This window comes from Lindgomyces ingoldianus, assembly GCF_010093535.1.
Source record: "Lindgomyces ingoldianus strain ATCC 200398 unplaced genomic scaffold BDR25scaffold_44, whole genome shotgun sequence".
Taxonomy (NCBI): Eukaryota; Fungi; Ascomycota; class Dothideomycetes; order Pleosporales; family Lindgomycetaceae; genus Lindgomyces; species Lindgomyces ingoldianus.
The window spans coordinates 46,960-65,403 of record NW_022985205.1 but is presented as its reverse complement, the minus strand read 5'-3'; the positions used below and the strand labels follow the sequence as shown (position 1 = coordinate 65,403).

At 35.2% G+C, this 18,444-nt stretch overlaps 3 protein-coding genes across 3 annotated transcripts; 2 read left to right on the top strand and 1 right to left on the bottom strand.

Annotated features, from left to right (window-relative positions):
- Window positions 1–10,291: 10,291 nt before the first annotated feature.
- Window positions 10,292–12,594, top strand: BDR25DRAFT_307102 (MFS general substrate transporter). The gene has a single exon (XM_033690779.1). The coding sequence runs from the start codon at window positions 10,589–10,591 to the stop codon at window positions 12,371–12,373; it is 1,785 nt and encodes a 594-aa protein (XP_033541380.1). The 5' UTR covers window positions 10,292–10,588; the 3' UTR covers window positions 12,374–12,594.
- A 334-nt stretch (window positions 12,595–12,928) lies between these two features.
- On the top strand, window positions 12,929–14,164 carry BDR25DRAFT_307101 (DJ-1/PfpI family protein). Its single transcript, XM_033690778.1, has 4 exons — window positions 12,929–13,137; window positions 13,199–13,254; window positions 13,334–13,534; window positions 13,608–14,164. The coding sequence occupies exons 1-4, from the start codon at window positions 13,133–13,135 to the stop codon at window positions 14,021–14,023; spliced, it is 678 nt and encodes a 225-aa protein (XP_033541379.1). The 5' UTR covers window positions 12,929–13,132; the 3' UTR covers window positions 14,024–14,164.
- Window positions 14,165–14,571: 407 nt separating this feature from the next.
- BDR25DRAFT_380737 (uncharacterized protein) lies at window positions 14,572–15,399 on the bottom strand (the record flags this gene model as incomplete). The annotated part of the gene is made up of 3 exons (XM_033697676.1): window positions 14,572–15,054; window positions 15,098–15,205; window positions 15,268–15,399. The coding sequence occupies 3 exons, from the start codon at window positions 15,397–15,399 to the stop codon at window positions 14,572–14,574; spliced, it is 723 nt and encodes a 240-aa protein (XP_033541378.1).
- Window positions 15,400–18,444: the final 3,045 nt, after the last annotated feature.

Here is an 18,444-nt window from a genome sequence, read left to right as displayed (position 1 = left end):
GGCGACGTGATGATAAGGGACCGACTGACCTATCTTGGACGCGCGATCGAGATCGTATCGGGATAGGCGAGAGAAGAACCATCATCTCAGTTATCCGCAAGCATGATAGTGTAAACATCCATCTACGCCCGATCAGCAGCAGCGTGATGCATAAGAGAAATAATTTCATGAGTAAGGCGATGGGCACTCGGTAAGTCGGGAAAGTGTGACGGACTGTTAACGGTTGAAGAGGCAAAACTCGACTGGGCGCGAAATTTTCCACCCCGCATTACACCTAATTCCCTCAGCCTCTTGCACACCCATCTACTAAAGCTGCATTATTGTTTTATAGACGTAAAAATGCCTAATAAGGCTATTTGTATTTCTTTATTATTATACTGTAAATAATAACTATGTTAGTAAAAGTAATTAACTTTAAATTAACTTTAATATATATTAGGCTAATAGAGCTAAGCTTCTAAAAAAGCTATATAATTAAGTAGATATATAGATACCTTTAGAAAAATTATAACATTTATATAAACCGTTAAATAATTAAATAGTAATTTTTCAACTAGTAAGTTGCTACAAAGCAGTGATACTTAAGACTAAGATGCTACTATCTACTAGTGCTATGTTAGGCTTAAAAAGTTAAACTAGTAGGTGAAGTTAAAATATGTAGTAGAAGCATTAGAAGAGCAATTTCTACTAGTAATTATTATAAAAGCAAGCGTTAGAAGAATATAATTAATTAACTACAAATTACTCTAGTAGCAATTCACGTAGACTATATACTTTAAGCTACTTTATTCTTGCTAGCTAAATAAACGCTGCTCTACTATGTAGTAGTAAAATAGATTATATAGTTATATTATAAGAGGATTTATATCTAAGATTGTAATTCTTTAATACAGGCTTGCTAAGTTCTTAAGCACCTTATCTAGTTTTAAAGTTAGCTTATTAGAAAGTTTTTAATTTTTAAAGTTATAGTTAAATTGTTATTTATAAGATAAATAGCATAACAACAGTTTATAAAAGTTAATAAGAAAGTAAAGAATTAAATCTAAATGCTATTATTTTGTACAATATTTAAAAATTAAAACTTACGCTATATAATGTACACTATAGACAAGTTGCTTACACACCTAAGTTACTTACTTTTACTAAGACCACACTAAACTACTCTTCTTACACTAGTGCATTTCTAACAACACTACTTAGATGTGCTAAAAAAAATTAGATATAGCTTACACTTTCAGCCTTTAAATAAAACATAACGTACCTAACAGGTTAGCCGGCCACACAGGTTGGCTGGCCACTTTTGCTAAGCCCCTACCACACTCTACCTATCTACATAATGCCTTAACAACAACACTAGATTAAATCTTCTAAAAAACATTAAATATAGCTTACTCTTTAGGCTTTTAAATAAGACTTAAAACTTTTCTTATAACACGCTGCAGCTATTTATAATGTCTCTTACATAACACTAAGCAATTAACACGCTAGACAGCCTTTAGAAGCAGAATGCTAGCTTAAATTAAAAAATCTAACTAAGCTTAAAAAAAAAGTTGTTGTTAAGTACATACTTAAGCTTATTATATATAGATTTTTTCTTAGGCTTGCAGCTATAGCTAATATAGCTAATTCCTTGCGCGTAGAGCGTAATCTAGGCTAGGTTAGCTTAAACTAGCCTAGTATGTAGGTTAAGCACTACTCTAAGTTTATAATAAAGTTTAATTATAAGTATAATTATAAAAAAGTGCTTTATAAAGATCTAAAAGTTATTTAAAGCTAGTTTTACTTAGTAGCTAACATAAAAGCTAAGTATAGTATTTAAAATAAAAACACATATAACTTTAATAAGTTAAGCTTTATAATAAGCTAGATATTAACTAGAGCAGTTATTATAGCTTTAGAGAAATAAAAACAGCTAAAGGTAATATAGTAAAGTAATAAAAAGTAAATAATAGTTATCTAAAGCATTAATATAATAAAGTAGGCTATTTTACTTTTTATTATTTTTAAAGGCTGCTATTACTTTTCTGCTTAGTATAAAAAGAAGAATCTGCTTTAAAACTAAGTTATTATAGTCTTTAAAAACAGCTAGATAATAAATAAGCTTAGGCTACAGTAGTTAAAGCACTCTAATAAGCATATAAAAAAAAAGTTATAAGCGCTTATTAGCTTTTTATTATTAACAGCTATAAAAGCTATAACTCGCTTAATTTCTAGCAGTACTATAAAAAAAATAAAATTATTACTATTTATATGCTTTTATACTTATTACACTTTCTACAGCCTTTTAATGTAGGTTATTTTGCCTCTTTAAAGAAGGTGTATAAGTGCTAAGCTAAAAATTTTATGTGTAACTAGATTACTTATATTATAAAACTTAAGTTTCTACTATGCTTTATACACGCCTATAATGCAGTAATTACTTTTAGTAATATCTAAGAAGGGTTTTAAGGCGCTAGTTTAGTCTTATTTAACTTAAAATAAGTTAAAATAGCCCTTAATATTTAGTTATATACTTTATTACTACTACTACTTATTAATAATAAGCCCTAGTAGTTATAAACTTTAAGTAACTAATACTTTTAAATTTAAGTTATAATTAATGCTTATAAAAGTAAAAATTTAAAAGCATATAGATAGCTTACTAACATTTATAGTAAAACCTTTTAAAAAGGTCTTAAAGAGGGCATTAATTATTACGCATAAGCTAGTGTTAGCGTAAAAGAAGATTATAAAGCTTTAAGCAGTAAATAAGGCTGCTACATAATATAAATTGCATAAAAAAAAGTAGATTTAGGTAAAAAAAACTTTAATAGTTAAAAATAGAGCTTATTTAACTGCTTTAAAAAGTTTAGAGTGTGTAGTAATAGAAAGAAGCTGTAACGGCGCAGGCAAGACAATGGGTCCGAATGCGGTATGAATCCACTCAGAGGCATATGGGAGTGCGTGGGGACTCTGAACCTGGGAATGCCATTGACACCTATAGGCCTTGTACGTAGGATATCAGAAAACTACCAAGCTAGCTACGGGGCGAGGTGCGACTAAATACATGAGGGAATAGGGGTAACAGCAGGGGGCAGGGCAGAGTCGGGGCCAGGTCGAGTCAGGGTCGAGCCAGGGTCGGAGCCGATACGGCGACCCTTCGGATGGGTTCCGGGCGACCCGAGATGGAACGAGAATCGTTACAGAAGCTAAAGACGTAGGTGCGCGCTAAAAAAGGTAAGCTAAGTTAAAGGTAATATAAGTAGTGCAATTAAACTAGGCATAACTTGCGTATGTGTAAAAAAGTAGTAGAAGTAGACTCTAAATAATATCTTATGTTATATTACTTTATATAGGGCTAAAGTAGGCGGTTTTGCGCTAGAATAGGGTGGTTTTAGTAGGGGCTTAGCAAAAGTGGCCGGCCAACCTGTGTGGCCGGCTAACCTGTTAGGTACGTTAACACTTTTAAAGTAATATACTATAGCTATATATAAGGTTTTTTAAAAAAATAATAAATAACTAATATACTAAATAACTGTTATAAGCTAAATTTACAGGTAACTTATAAAGGCTAGACAATATAAAAAAGCAGGTAATTATAGAGCATATACTTAAGCTAGATGTATAAGGATTTTTCTCTTAGCTAGCAGCTATAGCTAATATAGCTAATTCTTTACACGCTAAGCATAATCTACGCTATGTTAGCATAAACTAGCCTAGTATGTTTATAAAGTGTTATCTAAAGCTAAAAGTAAAGTTTTATGTATAAGTATAGTTAGTAAATATCTAGCTTAATAAAGCTTATTTTATTAAATTTATATGCGTTACTATTCTAGATGCTATACTTAGCTTTAATATTCTTTATAAGGCTAAACTAACTTGAAATTACTTTAAGATTCTTATAAAAAGCTTTTTTATAGTTATACTTAGACTTAAACTTTACTTTAGGCTCTAGGTAACACTTTATTAATACACTAAGCTAGTTTAGGCTAACGTAGCTTAGATTATGCTTAGCGTGTAAAGAATTAGCTATATTAGCTATAGCTACTAGCTAAAAGGAAAATCCTTATAAATCTAGCTTAGGTATAAGCTTAATAATTATTTACTTTTTATTATTATTTAGCTTTTATAAGTTAGCTATAAAATTAGCTTATAAAAGTTATTTAGTATACTAGTTATTTATTACTTTTTAAAACACCTTATGTATAGCTATAGTATATTACTTTAAAAGTGTTATATTTTATTTAAAAGCCTAAAGTATAACCTACATTTAACATTTATTTAACATATGTAAGTACTACTAACGTACTTCACGGGCGAGTTGCTTACACACCTAAGTTGCTTACTTTTGCTAAGACCCTACTACACTACTCTTCCTATACTAATGCATTTCTAACAACACTACTTAAATGTGTTAAAGAAATATTATATGCAGCTTACACTTTAAGCTTTTAAATAAAATATAACACTTTTTAAGTAACACGCTGCAGCTATTTATAAAGTCTTTTAAAAAATAATAAGTAACTAACATGCTAAATAACTTTTCTAAGCTAATTATATAGCTAACTTATAAAAGCTAGATAATAATAAAAAGTAGGTAATTATTTAGCACATACTTAAGCTAGATACATAAGGATTTCCCCTCTAGCTAGTAGCTATAGCTAATATAGCTAATTCTTTACACACTAAGCATAATATAAGCTATGTTAGTATAAACTAGCTTAATATGTTTATTAAGTGTTACTTAGAGCTTAAAGTAAAGTTTAAGTGTAAGTATAACTATAAAAAAGCTTTTTATAAGAATTTTATAGTAATTTAAGGCTAGTTTAACTTTATAAAAAATATTAAAGCTAAGTATAGTATTTAGAATAATAACATATATAACTTTAATAAGATAAAGTTTATAATAAGCTAAATATCTACTAGAGCAGTTATTATAGGTTTAGAGAGACAAGAATAGCTAAAAGCAGTCTAGCTAGGCAACTAGAAGTAGACAACAGCTATTTAAAGTATTAATACTAAAAGGTAAGCTATTCTACTCTTTATTATTTTTTAAGGTAGCAACTACTTTTTAAACTAGTATAAGAAAAAAATCTACTTTAGAATTAAGTTATTATAATTTTTAAGCATAGCTAGACTACTAATTAGCTTAGTCTAAACTAGTTAAAGCACTTTAATGTGCATATAAAAAAGTGTACTATTAGCAGCTACTATTTACTAGTTATTAATAGCTATAAAAGCTATAACTTACTTTATTTCTAGTAATACTATAAAAATAATAAAATTATTACTATTTACATGCTTTTTTACTTATTACACTTTTTATAGCTACTTAATGTAGGTTGTTTTACTTCTTTAAAGAAGGTGTATAAGCGCTAAGCTAAAAACTTTATGCATAACTAAATTACTTATATTATAAAAATAAAGTTCTTACTATACTTTAAAGCAGCTTATAACGTACCTAACAGGTTGGCTAGCCACACAGGTTGGCCGGCTACTTTTGCTAAGCCCCTACTAAAACCACCCTATTCTAGCGCAAAACTGCCTACTTTAGCCCTGTATAGAGTAATATAACATAAGATATTATTTAGAGTCTACTTTTACTACTTTTTTACACATACATAAGTTATGCCTAGTCTAATTACACTACCTACATTGCCTTTAACTTAGCTTACCTTCTTTAGCGCGCACTTGCGTCTTTAGCTTCTTTTTATTACTACGCGCTTTAAACTTCTTTAGAGCAGTTAGACAAGCCCTATCTTTAACTATTAAGGTCTTTTTTACCTAAATCTACTTCCTTTTATGTAATCTATGTTGCGTGGCAGCCTTATTTGCTGCTTAAAGCTTTATAATCTTCTTTTACACTAACACTAGCTTATGCGCAATAATTAATGCCCCCTTTAAGACTTTTTTAAAGGCCTTTACTATAGATGTTAGTAAGCTATCTACATGCCTCTAAATCTTTACTTTTAAAAGCATTAATTATAACCTAAATTTAAGAGTATTACTTAAGGTTTACAACTACTAAAGCTTATTATTAATAAGTAGTAGTAGTAATAAAGTATATAACTAGATGTTAAGGGCTATTTTAACTTATTTTAGGTTAAATAGGACTAAACTAGAGCCTTAAAACCCTTCTTAGATATTACTAGAAGTAATTACTGCATTATAGGCGCATATAAAGCATAGTAGGAACTTAAGTTTTATAATATAAGTAATCTAGTTATACATAAGATTTTTAGCTTAGCGCCTATACACCTTTTTTAAAAGGGTAAAACAACCTATATTAAAAGGCTATAAAAGGTGTAATAAGTATAAAAGCATATAAATAGTAATAATCTTATTTTTCTTATAGTACTGCTAGAAATTAAGTAAGTTATAGCTTTTATAGCTATTAATAATAAAAAGCTAATAAGCGCTTACAACCTTTTTTTTATATGCTTATTAAAGTGCTTTAACTACTACAGCCTAAGCTTATTTATTATCTAGCTATTCTTAAAAACTATAATAACCTAGTTTTAAAGCAGATTTTTTTTTATACTAGGCAAAGAAGTAATAGCAGCCTTTAAAAATAATAAAAAGTAAAATAGCCTACTTTACTATGTTCATGCCCTAGATAACTATTATCTACTTTTTATTACTTTACTATATTACTTTTAGCTGTTCTTGTCTCTTTAAAGCTATAATAACTACTCTAGTTAATATTTAGCCTATTATAAAGCCTAACTTATTAAAGTTATATGTGTCTTTATTTTAGATACTGTACTTAGCTTTTATATTAGCTACTAGGCAAAACTAGCCTTAGATAACCTTTAGATCCTTATAAAGTGCTTTTTTTATAATTATACTTATAATTAAACTTTATTATAAACTTAGGGCAGTGCTTAACCTATATACTAGGCTAGTTTAAGCTAACCTAGCCTAGATTACACTCTGTGTGCAAGGAATTAGCTATATTAGCTATAGCTATAAGCCTAAGAGAAAATCTGTGTGTAATAAGCTTAAGTATATACTTAATAACTACTTTTTTTTTAAGCTTAGTTAGATTTTTTAATTTAGGCTAGCATTCTGCTTCTAAAGGCTGTCTAGCGCGTTAATTACTTAGTGTTATGTAAGAGATATTATAGATAGCTATAGCATGTTATAAAAAAAGTTTTAAGTCTTATTTAAAACCTTAAAAAGCAAGCTGTATCTAACGTTCTTTAGAAGATTTAATCTAGTGTTATTATTAAGGCATTATGTAGATAGGTAGAGTGTGGTAGGGGCTTAGCAAAAGTGGCTAGCTAACCTGTGTGGCCGGCCAACCTGTTAGGTACGTTAATGCTATAATTACTTTTAGTAATATCTAAAAAAAGTTTTAAAACGCTAGATTAGTTCCTTTTAACCTATAATAGGTTATAATAGGCCTTAATGTAAAGTTGCGCACTTTATTACTACTACTACTTATATATAATAAGCTTTAATAGTTGTAAACTCTAAGTAATACTTTAAAACTTAAGTTATAATTAATGCTTATAAAGATAAAAATTTAAAAGTATATAAATAGTTTACTAACTTTTATAGTTAAAGTGTTTAAAAAAGTCTTAAAAAGGGCAGTAATAATTATGTATAAGCTAGTATTAGTGTAATGGAAAATTACTAAGCTTTAAGCAGCTAATAAGGCTGCTACACAACATAAATTATATAAAAAAAAGTAGATTAAGGCAGAAAAGACCTTAATAATTTAAAAGAGCCTACGCTTAACAGCTCTAAAGGAGTTTAGGGCGCGTAGTAATAGAAAAAAGGCAAAGAAGCAGGTGTAAGCTAAAGTAAGTAAGCTATTCTAAAGGCGCTACAGATAGTGCAATTAGACTAGGCATAACGCGTAAATGTGTAAGCAAGAAGTAGAAGTAGTATCTAAATAATATTCTAGGCTGTACTGTACTATATAGTGCTAGAGCAGGTTGTTATAGGCTATAATAGAGTTTGTTAGGGTGGGGTCTTGGCAAAAGTAAGCAACTCAGGTGTGTGAGCAACTCGCCCGTGAAGTACGTTACTAGATGTGTACTTAATCTATTAATTATTATTACCTTATAGTATTTAGTTAACGTACTTCACAGGCGAGTTGCTCACACACCTAAGTTGCTTACTTTTGCTAAGACCCTACTAAACTACCCTTCCTACACTAATGTATTCCCTATAACACTACTTAGACGCGCTAAAAGAATGTTAGATACAGCTTACGCTCTAAGCTTTTAAACAAGATATAAAACTCTTAAAAAAAATGTGCTATAGCTATATGTAAAGTCCTATAAAAGATAATAAATAACTATAGCGCTAAACAACCTTTATAAGCTAATTCTACAGCTAAATTATAAAGGCTAGGTAATAAAAAAAAGCAGGTAATTATTAAGACTATACTTAAGCTATATGCGCAAGGAATTTCCCCTTAGATAGCATTTATAGCTAATATAGCTAATTCTTTGCGCGCTAAGCATAATCTAGGCTATGTTTACATAAACTACTTTAGTACATTTGTAAAGCGTTATTTAGAGCTTAAAGTAACATTTAAGCGTAAGTACAACTATAAAAGAGCCTTCTGCAAGAGTCCTAGGGTAATTTAAGGCAGGTTTAGCCTTATAGAGAATATTAAAGCTAAGTATAGCATCTAGGATAATAACATGTACAACTTTAGCAAAATAAGGTTTATAATTAGCTAAATATCTCTTAACTATACTTGCGCTTAAAGCTTTACTTTAAGCTCTAAATAACGCTTTACAAACGTACTAGGCTAGTTTATGTAAATATAGCCTAGATTACGCTTAGCGCGCAAAGAATTAGCTATATTAGCTATAAATGCTATCTAAGGGGAAATTTCTTGTGCATATAGCTTAAGTATAGTCTTAACAATCACCTGCTCCTTTTTATTGCCTAGCCTCTGTAATTTAGCTGTAGAATTAGCTTGTAAAGGTTATCTAGCGCTGTAGTTATTTGTTGTCTTTTACAGGACCCTGCACATAGCTATAGCACATTTCTTTAAGAGTTTTATGTTTTATTTAAAAGCTTAGAGCGTAAGCTGTATCTAACATTCTTTTAGCGCGTCTAAGTAGTGTTGTGGGGAATGCATTAGTGTAGGAAGAGTGGTTTAGTGGGGTCTTGGCAAAAGTAAGCGACTCAGGTGTGTGAGCAACTTGCCTATGAAGTACGTTACTTAATAACTACTTTTTTTTTAAGCTTAGTTAGATTTCTTAATTTAAGCTAGCATTTTACTTATAAAGGCTGTCTAGCGCGTTAATTACTTAGTGTTATGTAAGAGACATTATAAATAGCTGTAGTTTGTTATAAGAAAAGTTTTAAGTTTTATTTAAAAGCCTAAAAAGTAAGCTATATTTAATATTCTTTAGAAGATTTAATCTAGTGTTGTTGTTAAGGCATTATGTAGATAGGTAGAGTTTAGTGGGGGCTTAGCAAAAGTGGCCGGCCAACCTGTGTGGCCGGCTAACCTGTTAGGTACGTTATCTCATCTTTACAACTTTAAATTAACAGAATATTAAATATCTTACTATCCTTAAGGCTATGCTTTAAAAATAAGAATAACTACAACCTATTAAAAAGCAGAGAGAGGTTAGGACTATATACCTAGGTGTGGTCGCAGTGGTCGCAGGTTCTAAAAGGTGATCGCACGCCAAGGCTTGCAACCACTGCAACCACCCGCTAAGATCTGCAACCACCTGCTAAGTCTATGTACGCATTTGTCCTAGCCTTGTTGTCACACTATCCCTGATCCAGAGCATCACGTGCCCTCTGCGGGCCGTGCCCTCACCAGCCTCGGTCCGTCCTTCCTCCGTGGGGTTGGAGACCCGCATGTTCCTCTGGCCTAACCAGTGGTTGTAACATATAGGTTATAATAGTTTAGATATAACTTAATTTTAGTTATCTAGAAACTAAAAATTACGCAGGCGACTAGACTCTCTAGAAGAGATGTAATCTAAGCTTAATTGTAAGCCTACAGTTACGTGGGTACGCGACAAAAATCTCAGGTGCATGGGTTGTGTTATTACTAGTCTACTTTTGGACCTCCTTGACTACTTAAGCCCTGAGCTTGGCGGGCCTCGCATCGGCGCCTCTGGGAAATGCTTGGCAGATACGGCTCGGGACGTATCGTTGGTCTGCGGCTAGAGTCCTAGCGCCTACTACTTTAAGCGTGGCTTTTTCATCATCTGTGTGAGCAAATTCGAGGTGGTTTTCTTTAAGCATGCAGCCTCGGCTAATCCGCGCCCGCGTGAAAGACAACCTGCTCACTTGAGCTAGTTTTCGCCGCCTTTGTCCCCCGAGATCGCACTTCGGGCTGTGGATATCGCATTCTTTCGACGGAACGCCTTCGTCTCTTGGACCTTATTCCTTCCACATGTGATCGATCCTATGGTTCATCACTTCAGCATATACGCCGCCTTGCCATATTAGATCTTTATTGTCTCTCCCTTCCTTTCTTTGCACTTACTTTCTCCACTGCCCACCTTGCATAAAGCGCGTTTGTTCGTCGTTGAAAGTTAGGAGCAGCGGCGACAACTATAGCACTTTGACTAGAGGAAACGTTAATCCTTCACAAACTAAGGTCCAAAAATCACTCATGGCATCCAAGAATTCCCCTCCGGCAGATGCCATTGACACGAAAGAAATCAGCACTATCCATGATCCGGAGCAAGACACAAACTCGGAGCTCAAGCACAGCGTCGACAAAGTCCATGGTAACGCGGCCAACGACCAATCTGTCGATACTAATTTCCAAACGGGTGTGCAAAACGCTGAGGCCATCACGATTGCTTGGTCACCCAGAGCTCTGATTGTGGCCTACGTCGTGATCTGGTTTGTCTATTTTGTCCAAGGCATTGTAACTGGAGTTAGCGGCGCTTTACTTCCCTACGTCACATCCGACTTCTCTGCTCACTCACTGATCCCAACCACAGGTGTCTTGAGTCAGGTGATTGGCGGCGTCACAAATCTTTGCATCGCCAAAATTCTGGACATCTTCGGTCGTCCTCATGGATTCCTACTCTGCGTGGCCCTTGCTACTATCGGCCTCGTCATGGCTGCTTCTTGCAACGGCGTGGAAGCATATGCTGCATCCCAGGTCTTTTACACCGTCGGCATCAATGGCCTTGGATACTGTCTCAGTGTCTTCATTGCAGATACGTCTTCGCTCCGCCATCGAGGTCTCATGCAAGCCCTGCTCAATTCCCCATACATAATCACAGCATGGCTAGCGGGTCCCATTTCCACATCATTCTTGGACGGGAGTGGCTGGCGCTGGGCCTTCGGAATGGAGAGCATTGTACTCCCTGGTGTCGCTCTCCCGCTCTTCGGGGTATTCATGTACCACTACAGGAAGGCCAAAAGAGAAGGCATTGTTCCGGCGCGACCAAAGAGTAGACGCACATTCTGGCAGTCAACCGTGCATTACGTGCACGAGTTTGACCTTATTGGACTACTGCTAATATCCGCTGGATTTGCCTTCTTCCTCCTGCCATTCAATCTGTACACCATGGAAGCGAAGGGTTGGGGATCTGCCATGATCATCTGTTTCCTCATCTTCGGAGTCTTGTTCATCGCTGCATTTGTCGTCTGGGAGAAATTCTTTGCTCGGGTCAGTCTCACTCCATGGGCAATCCTTCGAGATCGCACAGTCCTTGGCACCTGCATGGTGGGCTTCTCGCTCTTCGTGAGCACAGCGTGCTGGAACCAATACTTCAGCTCATACCTTCAAGTGGTGAATGGCCTGGACGTGACCGATGCAAGCTATGTTGTACAATCCGGCACAGTCGTACAAATCATTGCGAACATTGTCACCGGTGTAGTCATCTCATTTACCGGACGCTACAAACCAATCAGCGTATTCCTCGCCTTCCCGCTGATCGTCCTCGGAACAAGCTTGCTTATATATTTCCGCGAACCCACCCGATACTTAGGCTACATCGCCATGTGCAACATCTTCATCAACTTCGGCTTCGGCATTCTCATGCTTACAGTCGAAATCGGTATCTTAGCAGCCGCTGCCGCACAGCAATACTTCGCCATCACCATTGCTTTGCTGAACCTGTTCACCTACATTGGCAACGCCATTGGCTTCACAATTTCTTCCGCTATTTGGCAAGGCACATTGCCCCAGAAGCTGGCTTTGCACCTTCCTCCAGAGGACCAGGGAAATCTCACCACGATTTTCGGTTCCATTGAAGAGCAGTTGGGCTATGAGTGGGGCTCACCCACCCGTCTAGCCATCCAACACGCATATGCGGATACTTGGCGATTTTTGTTGATCACTAGCGTGTCGGTCTGGATCGTGGGGTTGGTGTCCATGCTTGTGTGGAAGAATATGAATGTCAAGGGCGTCAAGCAGAACAAGGGCTATGTTGTCTGATTTGGGCATTGGGTCTTACTTGTCTTCTTTCTCGTGCTGTGCTTGCTGTTGGAAGCCTTGTGATCAGAGCTTATAAAGACCAGCACATTGTCAAGCGCTTTCAACATGGTTGCGGGAATTGGGGCGAGGCGATGGCATTAAGAATAGGGCGATCTCTGTATTGGTAGATGTGATACAGTTATGTACATGCAGGCAGCTCTTCTACTCCGAGAGACTTCAATGGCTTAGATTCATAATAGTCCGAGGTTAGGTGGGTGGCATCAACTCCAGACTACCGTGATGCTCTATAATTATCTCCAAAAACCTGTGCCCCTCCCTCCGAACGTTCCCAGCCTTCAAATAGGCCGAAGTCTTTCGAAGTATGGCGCCGTTTTCTAGCCGTATGACCTGAAGGATGGGTAAGCATCGAGGCGCGATAAGCGCCATTGGCTGGGCATTCCGAAACCGGTCAGACTTGAAGCTTCTCTCTGACTTTGCTGGACTTGGCGACTTGATGACTGAGAGAATTTAAGCACATAATTAGAACGCTGTTGCTGTTCGTTGGATGAGAAGTATCGGCTACTCACAAATCTCATCCAGTCACTCAATCGCGCATCTGAGCACTGTCTCCATGAAAGTTCCATTTTAGGGTTATTTCCTTGAATGATCAAAGTGTCCCCAAACTTGAGGCAAGCGATTCTGAAGACTCATCTGAGAAGCATTCAAAGTCCACATACATATCGGTTCATATTGAACAGACCTCGGTGGTCATTGGTCAAAATGAGGTGCCCTCATCCTGGTTTCTCGTTTCATATTTTCGTATGCTCTGATTCTGACCCATTGTAGTGCCGAGCCACCCACTAGATATGGCATGATCGTGTTCACCGGATTTCAAGCTCTTGGTAAGTCAAATCTTTGACCATTTTCAGTCATACCGAGACTGATGTATCGTTGCATCAACCATAAGCTCAATCACAACAGATGTCTTCGGACCCTTGAGCACGTTGAATGTGCTCTCTCGAGCCCACAAGATGGAACTTGCCATCATAGCCGAATCAATGACACCGGTATCCACAAATCCAGAGCCAAATCCGTTTGTGTCATCGTCCTTTGGACAAGAAATTGTACCGACTCACACCTTTGAAAATGAGCCTGAGATCGAGGTTCTGCTGATTCCTGGAGGTTAGTATACTAGATGGAGCTAAAAAGACGACAGTAAATGTCGCCTAGCCAGGTTTCAATCTGACAATTATAGGCTTCGGGACTCGTAATAGAGGCACAATGGCTCCAGTCGAAGCATATATCCATACCGTCTTCCCCACCGTGAAGCACGTGATTACAATCTGCACCGGCTCCGCGATCCTCGCAGCCATGGGGCTCCTAGACAATCGGTGCGCTACAACGAACAAAAGTACCTGGGACTCCGTCGTGATGCTCGGGCCCAATGTGAAGTGGGTGAGGAGAGCTCGATGGGTTGTCGATGATACTGCGGGAGTTCCGCAAGTGTGGAGTTCTTCGGGTGTCTCGGCGGGAATTGATGTGACGTTTGCTTTTATTAAGAAGTTGTATGGGGGAGAGACGGCTGAGAACGTTGCGAATGTGATGGAGTATGATAGACATTTGGATGATAAGTGGGATCCCTTCGCGGATATATGGGAGACGAAGGTCTGATCGCTTCTAAAGCTTCTTTTTTACCCAGTGCAATGCCGCTATAACTCAGCTCTCTCTTAACATTTTCGCTTATAATAGGAATGGCGATTTGCCATGATCATTTGTTAGCATTACTGACCATTATCATCATCATTATTATAATCCGCTTCCCATCAGGATCTGTGACAGTGAGCCTTCACAGCGAATATGCATAGAGATGTTACCTAAGCACTAGAGGAGGCTAAACTACAATAACTTGCATATTACTTTACTACTTATTTAACTTTTAAAGTAAAAGCTTAAAAGCTTCTTTTACATTATAGATCTTAATTTACTTATTAATAATTTTAATAATTTTAAAGGCCTTTTCTTAGAGGGTTACCTTATTACTTTTATTTTTATAAAAGAGTGTCTTATTAAACACTATATTTCTTATAGTAATTACTTAGTTAAGTAATAGAACTTATATTCTATAGATATCTGAAGCCCTGTAGCCTACAAGATATCTAATATAGCCTTATATAGTTACTTTAAAGCTGCGCTTCTAACGCCTAGCTGCTTGCTCCCTATTAAGTAGTATGTACAGCCGCCAAGGTTAAGATCAGAAGCTGATGAGCGATCTTGTCCGGTTGGCTATCGAATTTGTTCGCTACATCCATCATGTATTGTAAAAAGTCTTCAGGTTTTGTATAATTGGGGTCTGACTGCTCTCGGCTCCGTCGTTCTAGAATCAACGGGACGATGATCCTTTTCGCTTTTCGAAGTGCCCAAGTAACAAGGTATGCGTGGGGGATAAAGAGCGATACCAGAGGCTTGATCGAATCAGAGAAGATTCGGAGACATATAATAGTGATGAATGTGTTTTCAGTGTAGGTGAGTGCAGTTGAAAGCCATTCCTCATCTTCGCACAGCAGAGCACCCACAAAGTGCCGAGCCGCAATGGACGAGACTAAGCGATGTACGAGATCGAAACCCTTGACCTTCGTAAATTGATCTTTGAGTACGTTAGAGCAGAGCTTCCCAGGTGGTTGGGGTTGGCTGGCGTTGCGTAGCTAGAATTTCAATCGGAATGCGTCTTTCTAGAAGCTCCTGAACAATTGGGACATGATGACGCAGTCTAGGCGTTAAACGGGACTGTATAGTGCGGGTATGGAAGTTGCCTTCGAGCAATATCGAGGGGGTTGAGTAGAGCCCCTCATAATTCTGTTCAAATTAGCAGATTAATACGCATATCCTAAACAGCTAGAATAGCAGCCCTGACCTACATCTATAATGGCTTGAATCAAGCTCACAATTTCATCGGGCATGTTCCTGAGCTCTGAAACATACTGATTAGGCACTACAAGAAGATCCTCGCCAGAGAGCTTGAACATGGAATGTTTGTACTGGCTTTCCATCAGCAGATGCAGCGCCACGTTCCCAGGGAGTTATGTGTCGCACGTGTCTCACGCGATGTCATACCCATGTACTGCACTATTCACTCATTAGGCATAGCTCCTTTCTCGTACAGTATATAGTCAGCCTAGAGCTCTATTAAGCTCCTTAGACCTTATAATACACTTGTGCAGTTTACTTTGTTTAGATCTTAGTACCTTGTTAATTTACTTACTATATAACCTCTCCTTAGCGTATGCAAGAGTTATAAGCCTAGAGTTGCGCTTCTAACTAGTACAATAGTTACTACTGCACATTTAGCTTTTGCATCTAGCTAAAGAGGCTCTATAAACCTTAACATATATTAATTACAGATTGCTTACTACCTAAGCCTAATTAATAAGACAATAACCTTCTATTTATTTAATATGTATTAATTATAAATTACTTACTAGCTAAGCTTAATTAACTAAACAATAACTTTTTATTTATTGTAAAATATATTAATTATAGACTACTTACTAGCTAAGCTTAATTAACTAAATAATAACTTTATTATTTACTAAACTAAAACTACTTATTAATAAAAAACTTACTTAATTTATAGAAGTAACTTTTTGCTATTAACATATAAAAAGATAGCTTTAACTATTAATGTCTTTATATAGCTTACTAAAAAGAGTAGCTAGTAGCCTTAGTTTAGTTATATTAAAATATAAGTAGCAAATAAATATATTTAAGAGTGTTAAATAGGCTCTAACAGCTAGCTGCTTATAGTATAAGCACTTAAGTAGCAAGAGTAAGAGTGGTGTACAGTGTGCACAGTGTATAAAGTAGGTAAAGTAAAAGTAATATGTTTCTAGTTCTATTACTCTTATCTTTTCTTTATATAAAAAAAAAAAGAATATCTAGATATTTACGCACAGAGGTTCACACATAAGCATTATGTAACATAGATATGTGATCCTGCTTATGCGCAATTACTTATATCTAGGCTGCAACACTGCTGCTGTGTATAGACACTAGTAACTTTTTTTTTTATTTAAAGAGTTACCTTTTATACATGTTACTTCTTTTTTATCTATGTAAGTTTATTTAATTATGTTTTGCTTTTTCTTTACTCTATTTATTAGAACTTGCCTCTAGTAATGCTGTGCGTTAGAATAAGCTAGTTATGCTATATAAATAGCTTTTTTTTTTATCCTTTACTTTCTAAGCTTTGCTATATAATCCCCTAGCTCTTTTTTTTTTTGTATAGTGCTAGCAGTAACAGATCCTTATAATAAAAAAAATAAGTGTGTATAATAATAAAAAAAATAAAAAAAGATAAGCTTTATATAAAAGTGTTATTAGTCTAGTTAGTCTAGAGCATCTTTGCGCACAGGATCTAGCTAGTCTATAAATGCTTCTATCTAGACAGAGAAGTAGTTAGTTAGAACTAATAATTAAAAAGCCTAATTTAGTGTTTTTTTTATATATACATTTACTAAGTTATTTTTACTATTAATCTACTTAATTTTAGTAATTTCCCTTTTTTTATATAATTTATAGAGTAACATAATGTTAATTATAAGTTACTTTTTACTAGTAGTGCCTAGCTTAATAAAGTAATTATATAAAAACTTTAAATTTATATAAATTACTACTAAGATTAGTAGTAGTTTAAGTGTTTATATAATTTACTATAAAGTTATACTAAAAGTAATTACATTATTAAACTTTTTAACTATTTTATATAGTTTACTAGTAAGAACACTCTTAGTTACTCTTTTACACTTAGTAGAATTCTAGTATATAATGTTGCCTAGTATTTTAAAGTAGTTACTTTACTTTATATAGTTTTTATTACTTAATATAATTAAAAATTTTAGCTATAAGCTAAGGTTTTTATTATTAGTAAATAATTTATTTATAAAGATAAACAGCTTTACATAATTAAGCTAAAATAGTAGAAAAGTAAAACTGCGCTTACTATTCTCTATCTACTATTAGATTTATGTGTTAAGTGTGTTAATATTATTATATAAAGAGTTTATAGTTTATGTAGTAATAGATAAGTTAAATGCTGCTTTTAGTTAACACATAAATATAATATATGTGTCCGTACGCAGCAGCAGCGTCGCGGCCTGGATACGAGCGATCGCGCACGAGCAGGATCACGTATCTATGTCACATGATGCTCGTGCGCGAACCTCTGTGCGCGAACATCTAGATATCCCCCTTTTCCTCTGTACAGAGGAAAGACAAGAGCAATAGAACTAGAAACATATTGCCCTTACCTTACCTACCTTGTACGCTGTGCACACTGTACACTACTCTTACTCTTGCTACTTAAGTGCTTATACTATAAGCAGCTAGCTATTAGAGCTTATTTAATACTAATTAGTAGTTAATTTAATTAACTATAAATTAGTAAGAGTAATAATAGAGTACCTACGCTCTATAAGGTACTTTATTTTGTTACTTATCTCTTAGGAAGAGTAACAGCAGAGTACCTACACCCTACAAGGTACTTTGTTTAGTTACCTATCCCTTAGGATAGCAGATTAATCCTTTGCATTGTACAGCAAGCTCTGCTACTGTACAAAGTAAAGAGGAGATAGTGTAAGACGCACACTAAAGCTACTAAAGCTGCACAACCTAGCAGCTAGATAATAGCATATTAATCCTTTGCATTACACAGCAAGCTCTGCTACTGTATAAAGTAAAGAGAAGATAGTGTAAGGCGCACACTAAAGCTATTAAAGCTGCACAACCTAGCAGCTAGACAACAGCAGTACCCACGCAATCTACTAGAAAAGTAATTAACTATACTATTATAATAAAATCTTATTAGCAACTAACAACTCTGCGTAATAACAGGAAGAATAAGAAACAATTTCTATTATATAAACAACTTATAAAGGACATAGGGATATTAGAGGCAACACTACAGAACAAGACTAGCCTAGAGTACTAGAATAACAAGATTAACATGTTAGAGGCTCTAATAAGCCTGCAGACTTAATTATACATAAGTTGCGTAATTACTAATCTACGCATAATAACTTAGAAAAGTGCTACCCTTC

Bases quoted from the DNA above. Each gene is read 5' to 3' on its own strand.
- BDR25DRAFT_307102 (XM_033690779.1), top strand. From the start codon at position 10,589: ATGGCATCCAAGAATTCCCCTCCGGCAGATGCCATTGACACGAAAGAA.
- BDR25DRAFT_307101 (XM_033690778.1), top strand. The intron at 13,255-13,333 runs GTAAGTCAAATC...CAATCACAACAG, and splicing joins CACCGGATTTCAAGCTCTTG to ATGTCTTCGGACCCTTGAGC. The intron at 13,535-13,607 runs GTTAGTATACTA...TGACAATTATAG, and splicing joins GGTTCTGCTGATTCCTGGAG to GCTTCGGGACTCGTAATAGA.